Source organism: Callorhinus ursinus, unplaced genomic scaffold, assembly GCF_003265705.2.
Source record: "Callorhinus ursinus isolate GAN/ISIS: 27379988/994484 unplaced genomic scaffold, GSC_fseal_2.0 scaffold53, whole genome shotgun sequence".
NCBI classification, from domain to species: Eukaryota; Metazoa; Chordata; class Mammalia; order Carnivora; family Otariidae; genus Callorhinus; species Callorhinus ursinus.
The window spans coordinates 9,324,604-9,346,015 of record NW_027397115.1 but is presented as its reverse complement, the minus strand read 5'-3'; the positions used below and the strand labels follow the sequence as shown (position 1 = coordinate 9,346,015).

The window sequence follows — 21,412 nt, the reverse complement described above, 5'->3', positions numbered from 1 at the left end:
TGACCCGAGCCGAAGGCAGACGCTTAACCAACTGAGCCACCCAGGCGCCCCTTGTTTTAATTTTAAATTCTACATAGGAGTGAGATCCTATGGTATTTGTCTCTCTCTGACTTAATTCACTTAGCATAATGCCCTGAAGGTCCTCCAGGGGCATATGCCTGGCTCAGTCAGTAGAGCATGTGACTCTTGATCTGGGGAGTTGTGAGTTAAAAGTCCATATTGGGCACGGAGCCTACTTTAAAAAAAAAAAAGTCCATCCATTTTGTCACAAGTGGCGGGATTTCCCATTTTTATGGCTGAATAATATTTCATTGTATACACATATCTGATTTCTTTTATCCATTTATCCATTGGTGAACATTTATAAAGGTTATTTCCATGTCTGGACTGTTGTAAATAATGTTGCGGTGAACATATGGGTACAGATATCTTTTTGAGTTTGTGCTTTCATTTCCTTTGGATAAATACCAGAAATGGAGTTGATTTCTAATTGAGAGCGAACGAGAGAGCACGAGTAGAGCTGCAGAGGGAGAGAGCAAAGCAGACACCCCCCTGAGAGGGGAGCCTGATATGGGGCTCGGTCCCAGGACCCCGGGATCATGACCCGTGCCGAAGGCAGACGCTTAACGACTGAACCACCCAGGCGCCCCAAGTTTTTTGTTTTTTTTTTTAATTTTATTTATTTATTTGACAGAGACACAGCAAGAGAGGGAACACAAGCAGGGGGAGTGGGAGAGAGAGAAGCAGGCTTCCCCACAAAGCAGGGAGCCCGACATGGGGCTTGATCCCAGGACCCCGGAATCATGACCCGAGCTGAAGGCAGATGCTTAACGACTGAGCCACCCAGGCGCCCCCAAGATTTTATATATTGAGAGGGAGAGAATGTGCATGCAGCAACAGGAGTTGGGGGGTGGGAGGGCAGAGGTGGAGGGAGAGGAACAAGCACACTCCCAGCTGAGCGCAGAGCTGGAGGCAGGGCTGGATCCAATTACCCTGAGATGAGGACCCAGACCTGAGTCAAAACCAAGAGTCCGACACTCAACCACCTGAGCCACCCAGGTACCCCCAGAAGTGGAATTTCTGGATCATGTGGTAGTTCTATTTTTAATTTTTCGAGGAACCTCCGCACAGTTTTCCATAGTGACTGCACCAATTTACATTCCCACCAGCAGTGCACAAGCTTTCCCTTTTCTGCACATCCTTGCCAACACTTGTTATTTCTTACCTTTTCATGACAGCCATTCTAACAGGAATGAGGTGAAGTCTCATTGTGGTTTTGGTTTGCATTTCCCTGATGGTTAGTGATGTTGAGAACCTTTGCATGTACCTGTGGGCCATCTGTATGTCTCGGAAAAATGTTCAAAGCCTCTCCCCATTTTTAAATTTTATTTATATATACAAGAAAATATATATTTATATATATAATTTTTATTTTTTTGCTTTTTGAGTTGTGTGGGCTTTTAGTATATTTTGGATATTAACCTCTTATCAGATATATAATTTGCAAATAATGCTCCCATTGGTAGGCCACATTTTTCATTTTGTTGATGGTTTCCTTTGCTGTGCAGAAGCTTTTTTTTTAAGGTTTGATTTATTTATTTGAGAGAGAGAGAGCACAAGCAGGGGGAGTGGCAGAGGGAGAGGGAGAAACAGGCTCCCTGCTGAGCAGGACCCTGGGATCATGATCTGAGCTGAAGGCAAGACGCTTAACCAACTGAGCCACCCAGGTGCCCCTGTGCAGGAGCTTTTTAGTTTGATGTAGTCCCACTTGCTTATCTTATTTGCTTATCGAAAGTTGCTTTTTAATCATAATCACAGCTGTCATCTTCTGAATCCCAGAATTCTCTCCCCAGGTACAAATTCTCAGCATCTGGTTTGTTGTCAATCTTTGTGATTGCATGTTGTACACAAAGAAATTTATTCGAGTTTCTTTAATCTCAGAACTCTTTATGGGATCCTTATTTACTGCTTAAAATTGTAATTTCTCATGGTGGACCTTAACAAAAAAAAGTTCCTAGTGAGTCTTTTTTTAAACCCCTCGTTTCCCCCCCCTTTTTTTTTAGCATTAAATCTGATAAACTTTATGGTGACTTTGATCAATTCTTCACCTTTGTTTTTCTGTGCCTCTTTTTGACTTTGTGGTATGGTTTTTCTTCTTCATCTCAAAATTAACTCACCATTGTCTCAGAAAAGTCATCTTATCTTCTGGAACCTTGCCTCAGCTGAGTCAGGCTTATAGCCCATACCTTAAAACATAACAAATGGATGACTTTCAGAGAGGGGAAGACCCATGGTATAAAAGTATTCTTTTATGTAAATCATTGTATCCTAGTGTGACCAATTTATCAAAGCTCATTTTTTGTTTTAGGTTCTATGGCAATGGAGCTCAGCGATGCAAATTTGCAAACACTAACAGAATACTTAAAGAAAACTCTTGATCCTGATCCTGCCATCAGACGTCCAGGTAAAGAGAATGTTTTGTGGTTTGATTTATTCTTTAAGGACAGATGATGAAAAGCTTTGCATAATCTATCTGTATTTGTAAATTGAAAAAAAAAGATTTAACACTTGATTCTGGGGCATAGTTTTTCATTCTCTACCTGTAAAGTGTGTGGTTGGCTGCTTACAGCTGCTGTAACATATGGTGATGTGGGGTGTTTTTGGTTTGGTTTTGTTTTTTGAGTAAAGTAGCCTTTATTTGGCATCTTCTGGGATTAAAAAGTACTAGTGTGTCTAGAATGCTTTGTCCCGTCACCTTTCTGAAAATCCCCACACCTGCCTGTTTTAGAAATATAATAATTAGGGCACAGAGATGAGAGTTAATTGCTTTAAAAAGTGATTAAATGAATTAAACTAGGTAATGAGATGCTGTCTCTTAATCCCCATGTTGGGTTTGATTTAATTAATACATTTTAAGACCTAGGGTTCCTCCCTCCTGTATTTGACCAGTTTCTGTTAGAAACTTTTGTGGTAGCTTAGAATTGTAAATTCAGATGTCCACAGGACTCAAATGTGAAGGTAAAAATGAGGGAGGCAGGTGAAGTGAGGATTGGTAATTTCATGTGACTTATATGCCTTGGTTAAGGGCCTTTAGAACAAGCTAACTTTGGGGGATTCAAACCACTTTTGCAAGATCAGATTTCCAGCTTTGTTGGAAAAATAAAAGACATTTCTGTGAAGTGCCCTCATTTTTAAATGATAATTTGAAATACCATGCAAACCAAGCAAACCCTTCTTCTGAGGGCCAGATGTGTCTTGTGGATGGGTAGCCAGTTGATGATTCTCGATGTGAGCCATATTAACTAGGTATCAACCTGCTTCTTCAGAACTTAACTAATGTGCATGCTCAGAAAGAGGATTTTGGAACGCCTCCACAAAGACACAAGTGGATGTGTGTGTGTGTTGCAGTTATATATTATATATAATAAATAGAATTGTAAACATGTTAATGCATCCATTCTATTCTAGAATAGTGTTTGTGATTTCTGAGAGGGAGAATTGTGGCTTTTCCCATTAGTGCTTAAAAAGGTAATGTGTTCTTGGAGGAAGGGAAATTAATGGCTCTAATCTTCTTAGACTTTCTCAGAAAACCTCTGCAAACCCTGTCTATTAAAAACTATTTTTAATAATTTTGTCTTTGTAAGGCAAGGGTGTTAACTGTTTTATGAATTCAGGATAGACTGTAGGAATAAATTGATGAATGAGTTATGAACGTAGCATTTCTCAGGGATTGGTACTAGACCAACTCAGTGTTTCTAGAAAATGATCTGGAGGTTGAAATGTGTAGTACAGATACCACTATGCTCCCTTGGTTTTGTGATGAGACTGGTCCAGTTGAACTGGAAGACATTTTGAGGCTCCTTGAGTGTGTAGAAACATGTCTGTGTGAATATTCTGTGAGCAAGTTGAAGGAAATGAACACAGAAAGAAATAATTTGACTTAAACTCATGAGATTTCTTTAAGGATATTGATTACAATTTAAGAAAGAGACCTGGCGATCTATATGGGCTTTCCCCCAGATCATGGATCTAGTGTGTTGCCCTGTGTGCAGTGCTAACCACTGAGAGGAAACAACCAAAGCCTTCCAGACTCCTACAAAACCATAGTGAGTCCCCTCCTGAAAAACATTTTTCAGTTTAGCCCTCCTTGTCTTTTAAGAAAGACATGATGGACACAAAGCAGGGAAGATTTGAGGATGGGTATCAAACTCCTGGGACTCAGTTCAGAAAGAAGACAGGTATTAAATCATAATATTGTAGAAAATAATAGATGCTAATGGCAGACCTTTTCAATGAAGTTTATGAAGACGTGCTATAAACCTTCACTTGTGTGATCAGTAAACTTTGGAGAGTTCCTTTTTTTTTTTTTTTTTTATTAAACATTTTATTTAGGGACGCCTGAGTGGCTCAGTCAGTTAAGCATCTGCCTTCTGCTCAGGTCATGATCCCAGGGTCCAGGGATCGAGTCCTGCATCAGGCTCCTTGCTCATCAGGGAGCCTGCTTCTCCCTCTGCCTGCAGCTCCCCCTGCTTGTGCTCTCTGTCTCTCACAAATGAATAAGGTCTTAAAATATATATATATTTTATTTATTTTACGAGAGAGAGAGAGCGAGCACGCAAGCACAGAGGGAGAGGGAGAAGCAGACTCCCAATGAGCAGGGAGCCCTATGCGGGGCTTTATTTTAGAAGCAGCGTGTGCATAGGGGCTGGGTGGAGGGGCAGAGAATCTCAAGCAGACTCCCCACTGAGCTCAGAGCCTGGCTATCTAATGACCCTGAGATCATGACCTGAGCCAAAATCAAGAGTCAGACGCTTAACTGCCTGAGCCACCCATTCGCCCCTAAACCTAGGAGTCTTCTTATCCCTAAGTGTGGTAGGAGTTGAAAATATGTGGGTAAAATCTTCAAATACTTTTTTGCTCATACTGGAAATGTTTAGTTCAAGAAGAAAACTGAGGGCTAGTGTGATAGAGTAAGGACTGGACTAAAACTTTCTCAGTGATGAAATCTAGCTGTGCGATCTTAGACAAGTTACCTAACTCAGGAGCCTTGTATTTATTTATTTATTCATTCATTCATTTATTTGTTTATTTAGAGATTTTATTTATTTCACAGAGAGACCATAAGCAAGGGGAGCTGCAGAAGGAGAGGGAGAAGCAGGCTCCCCACTGAGTAGGGGATCCCGATGTGGGGCTCGATCCCAGGACCCTGGGATCACACCCTGAGCTGGAGGCAGACGCTTAACCGACTGAGCCACCGAGGCACCCCGATTTTTTGATCATTTAATTAGAGATCTACATAGATACAAAACGGAAAGGCTTGGTTATAATGTCAAATCTTCTAACATGGAAATTCTTTTACAGCTGAGAAATTTCTTGAATCTGTAGAAGGAAATCAGAACTACCCACTCTTGCTTTTAACATTGCTGGAAAAGTCCCAGGATAATGTTATCAAAGTTTGTGCCTCAGTAACATTCAAGAACTATATTAAAAGAAACTGGAGAGTTGTAAGTATTTTGTGAACACATGGTCTGATAACCTGTATGTTTGTAAGATTTGTATGTAATGCTCCTGAAAAATTCAGACACAGATTAAAGATGAAATTAAACCGAACCGCCCTCAGCAAAACATCAGCAGGTCAAACCTAAAAAGGTGTAAAAAGAATTACACACCATGACCAAGTGGGATTTATCCCAGGGATGCAAGGCGGCTTCAACATTCAAAAATCAGTTAATGTAATCCTGTTAATAAACTGACAAAAGAAAAATCACATGATAATATCAGTAGCTACAGAAAAGGCATTTAACAAGATCCTGCGCCCATCTATGATAAAACTGTCAGTAAACTAGGAATAAAAGAGAACTTTCTTAACTTGATAAAGACTATATACAAACAACTTAGAGCTAATATCCTATTTAATGGTGAGAAACTTGGAGCTTTTTCACTAAGATCAGGTACAAAGCAAGAATGTCCCCTCTTCTCATGTCCTCTCAACATTGTACTTTCGGAAGTCCTTGCTGATGGAGTAAGAAGAGGAAGTAAAAAGGTATTACTGACTGGGAAGGAAGACCTAAAACTATCTTTGTTCACAGATGACATGAGTGTCTACATAGGAATTCTGAAAGACTTGGCAAAAATTAAACAGGATGCTTTCACAAAGTTCTATTGTTTCATTTGAGTTCATGTAGATTACTTGAACTTCCTAAACCAGGTTGCTCTAGAGTGTGAGACTTGGCTTTTGCAAACTCCATTATGGTTGAATTTAAACGTTAGTGCATTGTCAACTGGAGAGACATTGTGTGGGAAGATACACAACCTTACTGAATAATTGAAGCAATTTCTCTTGTGGATGGGAAAAAAATTAAATACAGTAGAAAAACCGCATTAAATATATTAAAAGTTTGTAGAATGCAAAATAATTTAGATTTGGAGTTTTTGATAAGGGATATAGAAATATTCTAATTTTAAGGCATTGTAGTGCAAGTTTATTTTTTAATTTAAATTTTTTAAAAAAGATTTGTTTGAGAGAGAGAGCACAAGCAGGGGGAGTGGCAGGCAGAGGGAGAGGGAGAAGCAGACTCCCCGCTGAGCAGGGAGCTCGATGAGGGGCTCGATTCCAGGACCCTGGGACCATGACCTGAGCCGAAGGCAGCCACTTAACTGACTGAGACACCCAAGCGCCCCTGTACTGCAAGTTTAATGAGTGGTATAAAATTAGAAATTAAGAAATTAAGGTATTTTCCCTCCCTTAGGACAGTGGTTCTTAATGGGGGGTAATTTTGCCCACAGAGATCTTTGGAGCCATTCTGGTTTTCACAGGTAGGGGCAGGGGAGAGTTACTGCCATCTAGTGATAGAAACCAGGGATGTTGCTAACTATCCTACAGTGTACAAATCCATTCTCATAACAAAGATTTGGGCCCAGAATGCCAATAATGCTAAGGCTGAGGAAACCTTGGTTTAGGATAAAGAAAAAAATGAGAATTGTTTCGAAGTGATAGCAGTAATGAAATTTAGAAAGTATTAAGGTTGACAAAACTGGTCAGTTTTTCTAAAATGTCAACTTTAAATCTGCCTAGATACTTACTTAGAATTCTTCTTTTGTCTTCATTTCGTGAAAGAGTTTAAGAAGTAGTAAATACTGTTTTTAAGCTTATGTAGTCAAGTATTAACTTCATGTAGTGAAGAAGCAGCTGGAAAATCAGAATGGTTAAACATCCATCCCTCTACTTGTAGACATGCTAGCCCTCTTCCTTTCTCTTGATTTGTAAAACTAGTGAGACTTCCAGAACCTCTTTGAGTGATTTGTCCTGGATGTATTTAAATTGGTAATGGTCAAGAAGTTTTCATTGAAAAGACCTCTAACCTAAGGTGAGAGTCAGATCGACGCTTTTGAAGATGAATGTGGGCTAGGCAGTGTAGATCCATAAAGATTTTCACCACATGTGCTGATAAGTTTATGTTTAGAACTGAGATTCTTAATTGGCATCAGGGAATGTATATTTTTCTGCAGAAGAGTTTATGCTTTCATCAGATTATTAAAGGAATCTGTGACCCATTCGTGTAGAGGGAAGGCCCTGACTTTATGTTTTTCTTAGAAAACCAGAAAAAAAAAGAAATGGTTCTATTTTCTCTATAAACCCATAAGGTCATAGATATGGACTTTATGTTACTTGGTATTGATGTTTTGTTTTAGGTTGAGGATGAACCAAACAAAATTTGTGAAGCTGACCGAGTAGCCATTAAAGCCAACATAGTACACTTGATGCTTAGCAGCCCAGAGCAAATTCAGAAGCAGGTAATGTAAGGCCCAACTGTTTAAGGAGGAGCCTTGTTTGTGGAACTGTCATCTAATTAATCTTTTTTCTCCCCCTAGTTAAGTGATGCTATTAGCATTATCGGCAGAGAAGATTTCCCTCAGAAATGGCCTGACTTGTTGACAGAAATGGTGAATCGGTTTCAGAGTGGAGATTTCCATGTTATTAATGGAGTCCTTCGTACAGCACATTCTTTATTTAAAAGGTATTGATAAATTCATACTTCTTGTTTTAAAGATTTTATTTTTTTAAAGATTTCATTTATGTAGAGTGTGAGTGTTGGGGGAGGGGCAGAAGGAGAGGGAGAGAGAATCTCAAAGCAACTCTCTGCTGAGCTGGGAGCCTGATATGGGGCTCGATCTCACGATCCTGAGATCATGACCTGAGCCACAATCAGGAGTTGGATGCTTAACTGACTGAGCCACCCAGGTGAGGTGCTTTTTAAAAGATTTTATTTTTAAGTAATCTCTACAACCAACCTGGGGCTCGACTCATGACCCCAAGATCCAAACGGCAAATGTTCCACTGACAGACTGCCAGGTGCCCCTCATAAATTCATGTTTTTTAAAATACTTTTTCCAAATGGTTTTGCTTATATAAACAGTTGTATTTTTATGACTGTTGTCATTCCTTTAATTTGGTAATCTTAGAATAAGATTTCATTTAGCTCTGTTACTGTGAAATAGGTCTTAATAAACTGTGCTTGATTCCTTTAAAAAGAAAACCAAGATATCCATTTGAATTTCAGAAAGCTGTCTACCCATGGGTTTTGGTCTAATCTGTCCTTGAAGACCTAAAGTTAGTACACAGAAACTTGTAAATTTACCTATTTTACCTTAATTTTTTTAGATATCGCCATGAATTTAAGTCAAATGAGTTATGGACTGAAATTAAACTTGTTCTGGATGCCTTTGCTTTGCCTTTGACTAATCTGTTTAAGGTAATGGAATAACATCTTGGTGATACTTTAAAATTACTTAATATTTTAAATTGCTTAATTATTTGTGTACATTTTGTTTAAGAGAATGCTTTGAAAGTCTATTTGATAGGTAATATTTAGAGCAACATTGCTTTTGAAAAGTTCCAAACCTACACAGAAATAGAGAAGACAATCTAATGAACCCTCATGTATCTATTACACAAGTTTAACAGTATTACTTTTTTTTCCTTCCCTTTCCCTCATTTTGTAGGAATGTTTAAAAGCAAATCCCAGGCATCGTATTATTTTATTACTCAAGTATTTGAGTATATGTCTCTAAAGGACTCACTCCCCATTTTGATTTGACTGTGTGGTTTAATTTATATATATAACTGTAGATTAATTTATATATTTGTACATCTTCTTGTAGTGCATAGGCTATTTTCTTAAACATGTTTATCTCTGTGAGACTCCTATAAGATTGAAAGAGATAATTTTTTTTTTAGGTTTTTTTTTTTTTTTTTTTAAAGTAATCTCTATACCCACCATGGGGCTCGAACTTATAACCCTGAGATCAAGAGTCATAAGCTCCACTGACTGAGCCAGCCAGATGGTCCCCCCCCCCCAATTTTTTGCATGCTCTTCCCACTGAGTTAGTCAGGGGCCCTGAAAGAGATATATTCTTAACCTCTTTTTTCAGGTAAGGAAAGAAGGTTCAGTATCACACAGCTAATAAAAAAGGAGCCAAGCCTCAAGCCTAGTTGTGCTAACTCTGGAAAAGCTGCTCATTTCCTTTTTTCAAAAAGGAAAGTTTTGTACTTTTCACGACTTTCTAAGATGTAGTGTGCACAGGATTTTTCATCATTAGGACATCTTACTAATGGTACATTTTTATCTAAAAAAATAAAATTGGACAAAATGTAATCAATATTTTCTACCTATTGGGTTGGTAAAGATTCTTATTTCTTTTTACTGGTGTTAAAAGTGTTAGCCAGAGTGCAGTGAAATGAACACTCTTGTGTCCTGTCCATTGGATTATAAATGGTACTCTCTGGAGTTTGGCATTTCATTCAGAAAACTTTAATATTCATATTTCTTTACTCCAGAATATAGGGAGTACCATTTGTTGAGTGTCTTTTCCATAGTGTGCATAGGTACTGGATATTTCATGTATATTTCTTCATTCTCATATTCTCTCTCTGAGGCAGGCATTATTTCCAGATTATACATGAGATTGGGGCTCAGTAAAATAACTTACTTGCTCAAGGTGATGCTCATTATGAGCAACAGAGTCTGGATTATATCCAGGTCTATCTGGCTTGCAAAACCTGTGCTCATAGCATACTGATCTGCTTTGGTAATACATTTCTAGACTCTCATAGTGTGAAAATTAGAGGTGTGCATAGTTTTATAGATAAGCCTGTTTATTGCAGTTAGAATAACAAATAATTGGAAACAATTCAGATGCCAGGGGAGTCATTTAATGAGAGCATATAAAGACAGTTTTGTAATATATTTATATGCTCAAAGGAGAGTGGAAGGATCTAGTCTCCAAATATTAACATTGGACTTTCAGTAGTGCTGTTATGGACAATTTAAATATATATACCATTGTAACATATTTTTCAGAATCTCTTCAGTGACTGTATACTTTTTAAAAGCCAAATTTCAGAGAGGATATAAGTAGTCTCAGTCTGTTTCACTAAAGTTTACAGTATACTAAAACCGTGTCCCTAAATTCCTTCCTAAGGCCACTATTGAACTCTGCAGTACCCATGCAAATGATGCTTCTGCCCTAAGGATTCTTTTTTCTTCCCTGATCCTTATCTCAAAATTGTTCTACAGTTTAAACTTTCAGGTAAGTTTTGTTATATTTCTTGCTTTTGATTCTTTGATGTCAAATATACAGGTTTTCAATTAATAAAGACTTCTTTGCCAGCATTGATTTGTCTGAAAGAAATTAGTTTTTTTCTGACTCTCCTCCCATTCTTTGCCTACGAGTAATGTTCTATTTTATAGTCCTTCCTAGAGATATTTCTAGGACATTTCATGGGGAAAGGTGTCATTTTCTTATAGTCTAATAACTTAGAGGACCCTACTTCCTAAATCACTGTTTTGGACAGCCACCCTGTATACTGTGTTATTGAAGACACGGAGAGATCATATTCTCAGACCTTTCTCTTTTATTCATTTAAGTGGGTATTAACACTGGAGGAAGAGTATTTTGGTTAGAGGTCTATGGCTAGCTTATACAAAAAGGCTTTTATTGGAAGAATGGGAGACAGAACACTAAAAAACCAGGTTTTGGAAGATATAAGAACCAGTGGCATTTCAGAAGAAACATAGCCATAGACTTCTAGTAGAAAATGCCTGGTCACTGTCTTGCTACTGAGATAGTGGCCTCCATTCTTTTTTGCTCTTGAATCATTACTTTAAGATTCAGTGTTCCAGGAATGACAAGAGGGGTCTTAATGGTGCAGATTACTATACTGAGATGCAAGAGGAACAATCTGGCCTTTTCACTGCTAATAGCCAGGGCCATGTACCTGGACTGCCTCCTCATTAAATGATTGCACTCAGAGTGGTAGAAAGAGCATTCTTCAAAAGGAATAGGCAGAATAGGAGATGAACAGCCCAAAATGGTATATCTTACATCAGTGTTCAGCTGGACACCAGTTTGAGAAAGTTTTACTTAAAGGATATCACCTTCTTTTGAATTCTCCTTCCTAGAAATCAGGTAGGATGAGGCTCTTAATAACTTGTTAGGCATAGTCTGGAAGACCAAAGAAAGAGCCATAATCTTTATCCTTGGGGTGGCTTATCCCTCATTAAGAAGGCAGTACTGTGGCACAGGAAATCAGTAGCTATGTAAGACAATAAGTCTGAATTGGTGGTCATCTTACAACAAAAGCGATAGTTGAGAAAGGAAAAGGAAGATAGCGGTAAGCACTCGAGTTTCATACAGTCTTAGCTGGACCTTGAAAGAATTAAGTGAGTTTAGATTGGGACAGGAAATAGGTGGCATCATTTGTAGTTGAAAGTGTATAAACCAAAGAGACAGTGGTTTACTGAGCTGCCAGGCCCGGCTGGAATAAAGAATTTTTGGTCTAAATAGTTAATGTTGGCTCAGGCTGAGGAGTGTGAACTTGAGGCTGTAGGCATGTGGGAAATGTTTAGCATGGGGGCAAAGCTTACTAAAATAACATTGCTTTTAATCAGAAATCTCAAGTCAGTGTTTATTCTTTAGGACCTCCCTGAATTTTTTGAAGATAATATGGAAACTTGGATGAACAATTTTCATACCCTCTTGACATTAGATAATAAGCTTCTACAAACTGATGTAAGTATTTAAAAATGGTTCACAGGTATCCCTGTTTTAACTGAAGAATTGTTTGAAATATAATATTAGATTTTGATTATATCTGTTTTTAAAAATGTAAAATGAGGAGTACCCTCTGAAAACCTTGGAATATAGTTAGATTTCAGAAAATGAAATAGTTATGTGAGAGCATTTATTTTATTTATTTATATATTTCTAAAGATTTTATTTATTTATTTATTTATTTGTCAGAGAGACAGCACAAGCAGGTGGAGCGGCAGGCAGAGGGAGAAGCAGGTTCCCCGCCTGATGTGTGGGACTCGATCCCAGGACCCTTGGGATCATGACCTGAGCCGAAGGCAGAGGATTAACTGACTGAGCCACCCAGGCGCCCCGAGAGCATTTATTTTATTTATTTAAAAGATTTTATCTCCTTGACAGAGAGCACAAGCAGGGGGAGCAGCAGAAGGAGAGGGAGAAGCAGGCTCCCCGCCAAGCAGGGAGCCCGATGTGGGGCTCGATCCCAAGACCCTGGAATCATGACCCGAGCCAAAGGCAGTTGCTCAACCAACCGAGCCACCCAGGCGCTCCTGTTTATATATTTTTTAAGTAAACTCTGTGCCCAGCATGGGGCTCAAACTCAGGACCCAGAGATCGAGAGTTGCATGTTCCACTGAATATTTAAATTTTGGTTCCTAAAAATTTTTTTACTCTTGCACTGTTAGTAGGTAGAATCCAAGAATATAAGTAATATTTGATTATGTGGGATGTTCTATGTTTGGTTGTTATTTTTTTAAATTATTTTTTATTTAGGGGTGCCTGGGTGGCTCAGTCATTAGGCGCCTGCCTTTGGCTCGGGTCGTGATCTCGGGGTCCTGGGATTGTGCCCCACATCGGGCTCCCTGCTCAGCGGGAGGCCTGCTTCTCCCTCTCCCACTCCCCCTGCTGTGTTCCCTCTCTTGCTGTCTCTCTCTCTGTCAAATAAATAAATACAATCTTTAAAAAAATTATTTTTTATTTAAATTCAGTTTATGTTTGGTTATTTTTAGCACACAGAATTACCCTTATTGTGCCCTGGCATAGGTAGATTCACAATTTATAGAGGAGGCTATTTCTTTTTTTTTTTTTTTAAAGATTTTATTTATTTATTTGACAAGAGAGAGACACAGCGAGAGAGGAAACACAAGCAGGGGGAGTGAGAGAGGGAAAGCAGGCTTCCTACAGAGCAGGGAGCCCGATGCAGGCTCCATCCCAGGACCCTGGGATCATGACCTGAGCTGAAGGCAGACACTTAACGACTGAGCCACCCAGGCGCCCCTAGAGGATGCTGTTTTTTTTACAAGATTGAAAGTGAAGCCTCAAAGTATTCACACTGTGAACATTTTATGAAATAGAAAGCTATCATTGAAAATATTAAGAAAACTTAAACCTTTGTACCAGGAGCCTCTTTTTAAAAAGTCAGTACAACATGGGAACGTGGGGACATTATGAAGTTTTGTAATGTGTTAAAGTTTCTGGTCTGGGTTTTATAATATGTACTTTCCATCATAGCACTTTATTCCATTTGCTTGTTTATTAATAGACTTACAATCTATCTTTTTTCCAAGAAACAAAAAACTTAAAAAGCAAAATATTAAGAATGCTTCCGTTTCAGATAAAATTAGACCAGGTGATTCAAATCAGTTTTTGGGAGTAGGGTGCAGAGAGAGAATTGTTTCTATGGGTGTACAGCAAATTTTGTCTAGGATTTACCAACTAAAAAGCAACAAAAAAGATACGGCCCCCCATGAAGTAATTCTTTCAGTCCAGTAGGAAAAAAACGATGTCCTCAGAAAACAAAACTTGTCTTCACACTTCTATGTAAAGGAAGTTTTTCACCTAGGATTCTTACAGGGAGCTGTTTGCCCATTTAATCAGGTACTACCTTATGTCCTCTCACTGTGTAATATCCCTTACATTTATGACTTGAGGAACCACCTTTTCTCTCTTCTAAATTTGAGTTCTTTGGCACATAGTACAGCTCAAAAGGTGTTTATGGATTGCCATTATAGTAGAGACCATTATATAAATGACTGTCATGGTTTAGATTGGGGTTGGCAGACTTTTCCTGTAAAGGTTTAGGTGGTAAATATTTTTGGCTTTGTGGGCTGTACAGTCTCTGTTGCAGCCACTCAGCTCTGCGGTTGTAGTTGAATGAAAGCAGCCGTAGGCAATACTATAAATTGTGTAAACATAAAGAAGGAATGAGCATGGCTGTGTTTCCATAAAGCTTTACTTACAAAAATAGGTAGCAGGCCTGCAGACCACAAGTTTGACCCTTAAATTAGATTGCTGTTTAATATTTTATAGCCAGAATACTGTTGGTGAGAATCCTATAGCATTATTATTACTATTATTATTACTGTTATTATTATTTAATGATTTTATTTATTTGAGAGATAGAGTGATCAAGGGAGATAGCACACGAGCAGGGGCAGAGGGAGAGGGAGAAGCAGGCTCCCTGCGGAGCAGGGAGCCCGACGTGGGGCTCGATCCCAGGACCCTGGACCATGACCTGAGCCGAAGGCAGACACGTCGTTGACTAAGCCACCCAGGCGCCCTGTCCCATAGCATTATTTTATCTTAATGTGTTTGAAATGAGAACTTTATGGGGAGGAGATAGCAGGACAGCATAGCTGACCATGTCACAAAGGGAGTGTGGTACGGCCTTTCATCATCCAGGTTTCTCTGTATTATTTTCAATTGAATATGTAAATATTTCATAATTCAGCAACCAGAAGAAAAGTCTCTATTTAATTTGAAAACTTTGAGAACTGCGCTTCATGATTAATAAATACAAGTATTTCATTTGTTACCTATTTGAAAGACTAAATGAATACATTGACAGTGGCATAGTTGTAGATTACAACCCTAGGTTTTAATTTTAGTTTCAGGAATTACAGCTACTCTGTATTTATGGTAACTTTAAAGTTTTATGTTTGAGTTTTCTGTTTTTTCTTATGTGAGGATGAAGAGGAAGCAGGCTTATTGGAGCTCTTAAAATCCCAGATTTGTGATAATGCTGCACTCTATGCACAGAAGTATGATGAAGAATTTCAACGGTACCTGCCTCGTTTTGTCACAGCCATCTGGAATTTACTAGTTACAACGGGTCAAGAGGTGAAATATGACTTGGTAAGATGATGGTGGAGACAAATAATTAAGACATCCCCTCCCTACCTCCCCCAATTAATAAATGATTCAGTTTTGCTCTTAAAAATATGCCTATTAAAAAAAAATACCTATTGTGTTTTATTCCAGTTAGTAAGTAACGCAATTCAGTTTCTGGCTTCAGTTTGTGAGAGACCTCACTATAAGAATCTGTTTGAGGACCAGAACACGCTGACAAGTATCTGTGAGAAGGTTATTGTGCCTAACATGGAATTTAGAGGTAATTATAGCAAAGTCTAAAGCCTTTTTAGGAGATTAAAAGCTTGCTTTTTTTAAAGCATGTATTAGTATAAATTTATTATTAAGTCTGTTCCCTGTTGCTTTTTTATAATAAATGCAGTCTAATTTTTTTTATTGCTAATTAAATCTTCCTGTAAATCACTTATTCCCTATTTTCTAAACCAAGACAGAAGGAAAAAACAGTGATGTAAAAGACATTTGTGAGTGTTGCTGTGATGAGCTTTGTTTTCTACTGTAGAGCATTTTTCACAGAAATAATTGAATAAGGCTAAAAATATCCTTATTACATTGAGAAGAAAGTAAACTATCCAGGATCTCAGTTTAGGAAAGAATTTGGTTTTGTTTGATTTAGTGTTTCACTGGGGCAAATAACCCTTGTCAGTTGAGTGTAGAAGTGATTGATAACCTTTAAATGCAGAGCTGAAGCCCACTCAGTTTCTGATTAAGGCTAAGAGAGCCCTAAGACTCTATATTTGTATACAAACTGTCTTTCCTTCTTACAGCTGGGAAGAACAAGCAGTAAATGTGGAAGGAATTGTGTTTTATGTCAAAACAATCATTAGATCAGTGGTTCTCAAATTATCAGGAACTAAAAGCAGAATTAAGGACAATACAATGTGAGGTTTTATTTCCTTTTGTGTTTTCATAAAACTATAAAGGACAGATCTTTATTTTGGTGTTGCCTCTCCTACTTTGTCTGGTTTGAAATGACTTTTATGAAATGGTGATTATAGTAGTTAGGCTCTTTTTTTTTTTTTTAAGATTTTATTTATTTGACAGAGACACAGCAAGAGAGGGAACACAAGCAGGGTGAGTGGGAGAGGGAGAAGCAGGCTTCCCACGGAGCAGGGAGCCCGATGTGGGGCTCGATCCCAGGACCCTGGGATCATGACCTGAGCCAAAGGAAGACGCTTAACGACTAAGCCACCCAGGTGCCCCAGGCTCTTTGTTTTTTTAATGTCCTTATCTAGCAGAATAAAAGTTGACATCTCTAGGTTGGGCCCCAATATTCAACTTTTTGAAGTGGGTGGTAAAGTCCAATTCTGGGGACATGGTTACATTAGAACAAGTGAGCTGTGAGAATTACCTGTTACCTAACCGTTTAGGGTGGCATTTGCTGCTCTTAAGTAACGATTAAGAATTATGAAATTAGGGGCGCCTGGGTGGCTCAGTTGTGAAGCGTCTGCCTTCGGCTCAGGTCATGATCCCAGATGGGATCGAGCCCCACATTGGGCTCCCTGCTCAGCAGGGAGCCTGTTTCTCTCTCTCTCTCTGCCCCTGCTTGTGCTCTCACTCTCTCATATAAATTTCTTTTTTAAAAAAAAGTGTGTGTGTGTATATATGTATGTATATATATATATAAAGTCTTTTTTTGGGAAGGAACATTTTGCTGGAAAACATGGCAGTTCTACATAGTCTTTTCTGTACTTGCTGTGAAAGTACAATGACTTTTGTCATGTCTTTTGAGGGGTTATTTGAAGTGCCATCTCTCTTTGTAGCTGCTGATGAAGAAGCCTTCGAAGACAATTCTGAGGAGTACATAAGAAGAGATTTGGAAGGATCTGGTATGTATTTTGGTTTTGAACTTAGTCTGATAGCAAGGCTCTTTTAAAGTTGCTCTTTCTGGTCACTTATGGGGAGGAGTGGGAGTTAGGGTAAGTATGTTGTCTCAACCGCCTTTCCTCCTCTAACTTTGTACACCTTAAAGAGGACTCTTGCCTGAGCTTGAGCGTAGTGTCCAACGTTAAATCATCTGCCTTCTCTTTTTTATATGCTTATTAGTGTGTAACTACTACTGTAACCTTTTTAGTTCCCATTTTGTGTTTCTTGTGAACAAAAGAATGTTCTTTTTCTTCTTTTTTTTTAGGATGTTCTTTTTCATTGTTGATGTTGCTAAGAGCGATCAGATGACAATTTGTTGCCTTATAATCTTGATCACTTGGTTTGTGGTTGTTTCTTTCTCTTATGATATATTTCCCTTTGGTTTTATAGATATTGATACTAGACGCAGAGCTGCTTGTGATCTAGTACGAGGATTGTGCAAGTTTTTTGAGGGACCTGTGACAGGAATCTTTTCTGGTTATGTTAATTCCATGCTGCAAGAATATGCAAAAAACCCATCTGTCAACTGGAAACACAAAGATGCAGCCATTTACCTAGTGACATCTTTGGCATCAAAAGCCCAAACACAGAAGGTGAATCTTTGCAATATAGTTTTGTTTTTAAAATAGACTTGGTGTGGTAATCACAGAAATCAGAAAGAAGTAATACATTTCTAATGATCAGCCTACTTTGCTAGATAACCTGTTAGTTCTGATTAGAATTCATATAGTCTCCCAAGATGACTTTACATTGATATATTAAGCACTTTATTTTCTTATGGATAGAAAACTGATAGATACCACACTTGTTTCCCTTAGCTGAGACTTGGTGTATATAAAGTGCTTAATTTAAATTTAGCTGTTCCTTAAATTAGGGAGATTTCTTTATTGTCTATTAAAATAGTCTTGGTTTTTTATATTTAAGCAGTTTGTGATTTGAAGTGTTCATCTCTATTTGTAACCTGTTTGTTATTTTAGAGGGGGGTGAGGGTCAAACAGAGAGGGGGAGAGAGACTCTTAAGCAGGCTTCAGGCATCACAACCTTGAGATGGTGACCCAAGCTGAAATCAAGAGTCAAGACGCTCAACCACCTGAGCCAACGAGGGGCCCCTATAACCTGTTTTTTAAAAGTTGCCTAAATTTCCTATGTGATAGATTGTATCAGATGTATACAGGTATTTCATGTCATTTACCCTGTTAAAAATTGTTTTTCAGCATGGAATTACACAAGCAAATGAACTTGTAAACCTGACTGAGTTCTTTGTGAATCACATTCTCCCTGATTTAAAATCAGCTAATGGTGAGTTTGTGAAAGTTTTTTTATGCCACTTACAACACTTTTTACTTGAGTGGTTTTTTTGTTTTTGTTTTTTAAGTATCTAGTTTAAATCTTACTATTTAAGATACTGTATATAGTATCTCTGCACCCAACCCAACGTGTGGCTGAAACTCAAGACCCTGAACATCAGGATTCACATCCTCTACCGATTGAGCCAGCCAGGCACCCCTGCATTGTTATTTTATACTACAAAATAGGTAACAATATGGCAAAAGTCATAAGGTCATAATAGGGGCTCTACAGCACCATGAGACTCAAAAAATTGGCTCCTGTCCTTGTTGCAGTTATTCCTTTTTTTTTTTTTTTTTTTAAGGATTTTATTTATCTGAGAGAGAAAGCATGAGCAGGGGGAAAAGCAGACTCAGCTGAGCAGGCAGAGTGGGGCTCAATCCCAGGACCCTGGGATCATGACCTGAGCTGAAGGCAGACGCTTAACCCAATGAGTCACCCAGGCGCCCCTGCAGTTACTTCTTTTATTGAATAAAATCTCAAATGGTTTCCCCAGATCTTGCACTGTTGAAATTAACTTTCTTTAAAGAAGATGTTGCTTGTATAGAAGGAAAATAGGAACAACTAAGATGAAATTGTAGCTCAGCTTAGTTATGCTGGTGCATACTCTAGGAATTCTACTTCAGTTTTCTTTCCCTTCTCATTTGAAAAATGTAATCTTAAAAATTGAAGTAAATTTAAAGTACTTCAAACTGATAATTAAGGATAACTTCCTATGTTTATGAAGGTATATACATTATATATTCCCTTTTTAAAAAACTTTTTGTATGGCAGGCACCTGGGTGGCTCACTCAGTTAAGTGTCTGACTCTTGATCTCAGCTCAGGTCTTGATCTCAGGGTCATGAGCTCAAGCCCCATGTTGGGCTCCATGCAGGGCATGGGGCCTACTTTTTAAAAAAATAAAAAAGCTTTTTGTATGGAAATTTTAAATACACTAAAAGGGAGAATAATGGACATGCATGTTTTACTGTCATCTGGCTTTAAGAATTGTAAGTAATTGACCAGTATTCTTTTTTCACTAATTTATTTTCCCACCATTAGAGCAGTTTAAAGGAAATCCCAGCCTGAGAGACATGTTTTTGATTCAGAATAGCTTCACTTCTAGCTAAAAGATGATATATGGTCGTTAGCTTGTGGTCTAAATCGTTTTTACTCAATTAATGTAAGTAGTAAGTGCATGTCCATTTGTAATGAAACTTAAAAAAGGAAAAAAATAAAATTAATCATAATCTTACCAGAACGAATAGCTACGTAGTAGATCTTCGTATAATTAAATAAGCTTCAATTACTTGACATTATGGTTACCAAAACTGTTTCAAAAATCTGATAATGTCGCCAATCTGGGCGTAATAGTCCTGAGCATTTAAATAACTATGGTTTTATTTTTTTAATAGTGAATGAATTTCCTGTCCTTAAAGCTGATGGTATCAAATACATTATGATTTTTAGGAATCAAGTAAGTAGCTTTGATTTATGTGTTATATGCCATTTAATCTCTTAAGAGTTTTATTGTATACCAGCTTCTCTTCCCTTCTGTGCAGTCCTTCTTGACATCCACATCTAATAGAATGATAACTTCTTAAGAACTTAGGATTTCAGACCATGCTTAATTTTCTCCTTTGTCTCAAAAATAATCATTATACAGTGATTTTCATAAAAAATTGGGGTCCGAACAAGGTACACACATTGCTTATGGTTGATTATGTGTCTTGTCTTTAAGATTTTATTTATTTATTTGAGAGAGAGAGAAAGTGTGCACAAGTAGGGGGGAGGGGCAGAAGGAGAAGCAGACTCACTGAGCAGGGAGCCCAACATAGGGCTTGATCCCAGGACCCTAAGATCATGACCTGAGCCAAAGGCAGACGCTTAACATACTGAGCCACCCAGGCACCCCTGTGTCTTGTTTCTTATTTGATGACAGAGAGGTCGCCTCCCCTTTCATATGCCTATTATTTGTTGGAGAAACCTGTCATTTATCTTACAGAGTTTCTCACATTGTACTTTTAGCTGTTTGCATTCTCGTGTGTTTATGGTTTTATTACGTACTTGTTTCCACAGAAGTTTTGTAGTATTCCATAGGTTTAAGATTTTATTTATATAAATGGTATGCTATAGGTTCGGTTCGGTCTACACATGTTGTCTTTTTTTTACTGTGCTTGATACTGTTTTTGAGATGTACTTATTTTAGTAGATGTAGTTCATTTTTTAATAGTTGTGTGGTATCCCCGTCATAAGACTATCCTATTTATAATTTTTTTTTTAAGATCTTATTTATTTATTTGAGAGAGAGAGAATGAGAGATAGCACAAGAGGGAAGAGGGTCAGAGAGAGAAGCAGACTCCCTGCCGAGCAGGGAGCCCGATGTGGGACTTGATCCCGGGACTCCAGGATCATGACCTGAGCCAAAGGCAGTCGCTCAACCAACTGAGCCACCCAGGCTCCCTGTTTATAATTTCTTGATTTATAATTTTTATGTGTTTGGCACGTATTTGCCAGGTTACATGCAACCTTGCGAAGCTGCTCTACTTTATTTTTTTAAAGATTTATTTGAGAGAGAGATTGAGCGCACCCGTGTGGCGGGGGTGGGGGGCACAGAGGGAAGGGGAGAGAGTGTCAAACAGACTCTGTGCCAAACGCGGAGCCCGATGCGGGACTCGGTGTCATGACCCCGAGACCACCACCTGCGTCAAAATCAAGAGTCAGATACTCAGCTGACTGCACCACCCAGGCTCCCTGAAGGTGCTCTATTTTAAAGAGTAATGGATGGGAATTCTAAATTTTTAGATGTTTCTTTTCTTTATTTCTTCCTTTTCCTTTTCTTTCCTTCCCTTTCCTTCCTTCCCTTTCCTTCCTTCCTTCCCTTCCCTTCCTTTCCCTTCCCTTCCCTCTCCCTTCCTTCTCCCTCCCTCTCCTTCCTCCCTTCTCCTTCCCTCTCCTTCCTCCCTTCTCCTTCCCTCTCCT

The 21,412-nt window shown here is 38.4% G+C and overlaps 1 protein-coding gene across 2 annotated transcripts in view; it reads left to right on the top strand.

Annotated features, from left to right (window-relative positions):
* CSE1L (chromosome segregation 1 like) overlaps positions 1–21,412 on the top strand; it is a 42,429-nt gene that overhangs the window by 10,348 nt on the left and 10,669 nt on the right. For both annotated transcript variants that reach the window (XM_025853384.2, XM_025853385.2), the window contains 13 exons: positions 2,369–2,464; positions 5,362–5,504; positions 7,693–7,794; positions 7,873–8,018; positions 8,663–8,753; positions 10,483–10,590; positions 11,980–12,072; positions 15,058–15,225; positions 15,352–15,481; positions 17,001–17,066; positions 17,494–17,696; positions 18,318–18,402; positions 19,846–19,907. In XM_025853384.2, coding sequence (XP_025709169.1) covers positions 2,374–2,464; positions 5,362–5,504; positions 7,693–7,794; positions 7,873–8,018; positions 8,663–8,753; positions 10,483–10,590; positions 11,980–12,072; positions 15,058–15,225; positions 15,352–15,481; positions 17,001–17,066; positions 17,494–17,696; positions 18,318–18,402; positions 19,846–19,907 — 1,488 coding nt within the window. In that variant the 5' untranslated portion in view covers positions 2,369–2,373. The remainder of the gene's footprint in view (positions 1–2,368; positions 2,465–5,361; positions 5,505–7,692; positions 7,795–7,872; positions 8,019–8,662; positions 8,754–10,482; positions 10,591–11,979; positions 12,073–15,057; positions 15,226–15,351; positions 15,482–17,000; positions 17,067–17,493; positions 17,697–18,317; positions 18,403–19,845; positions 19,908–21,412) is intronic.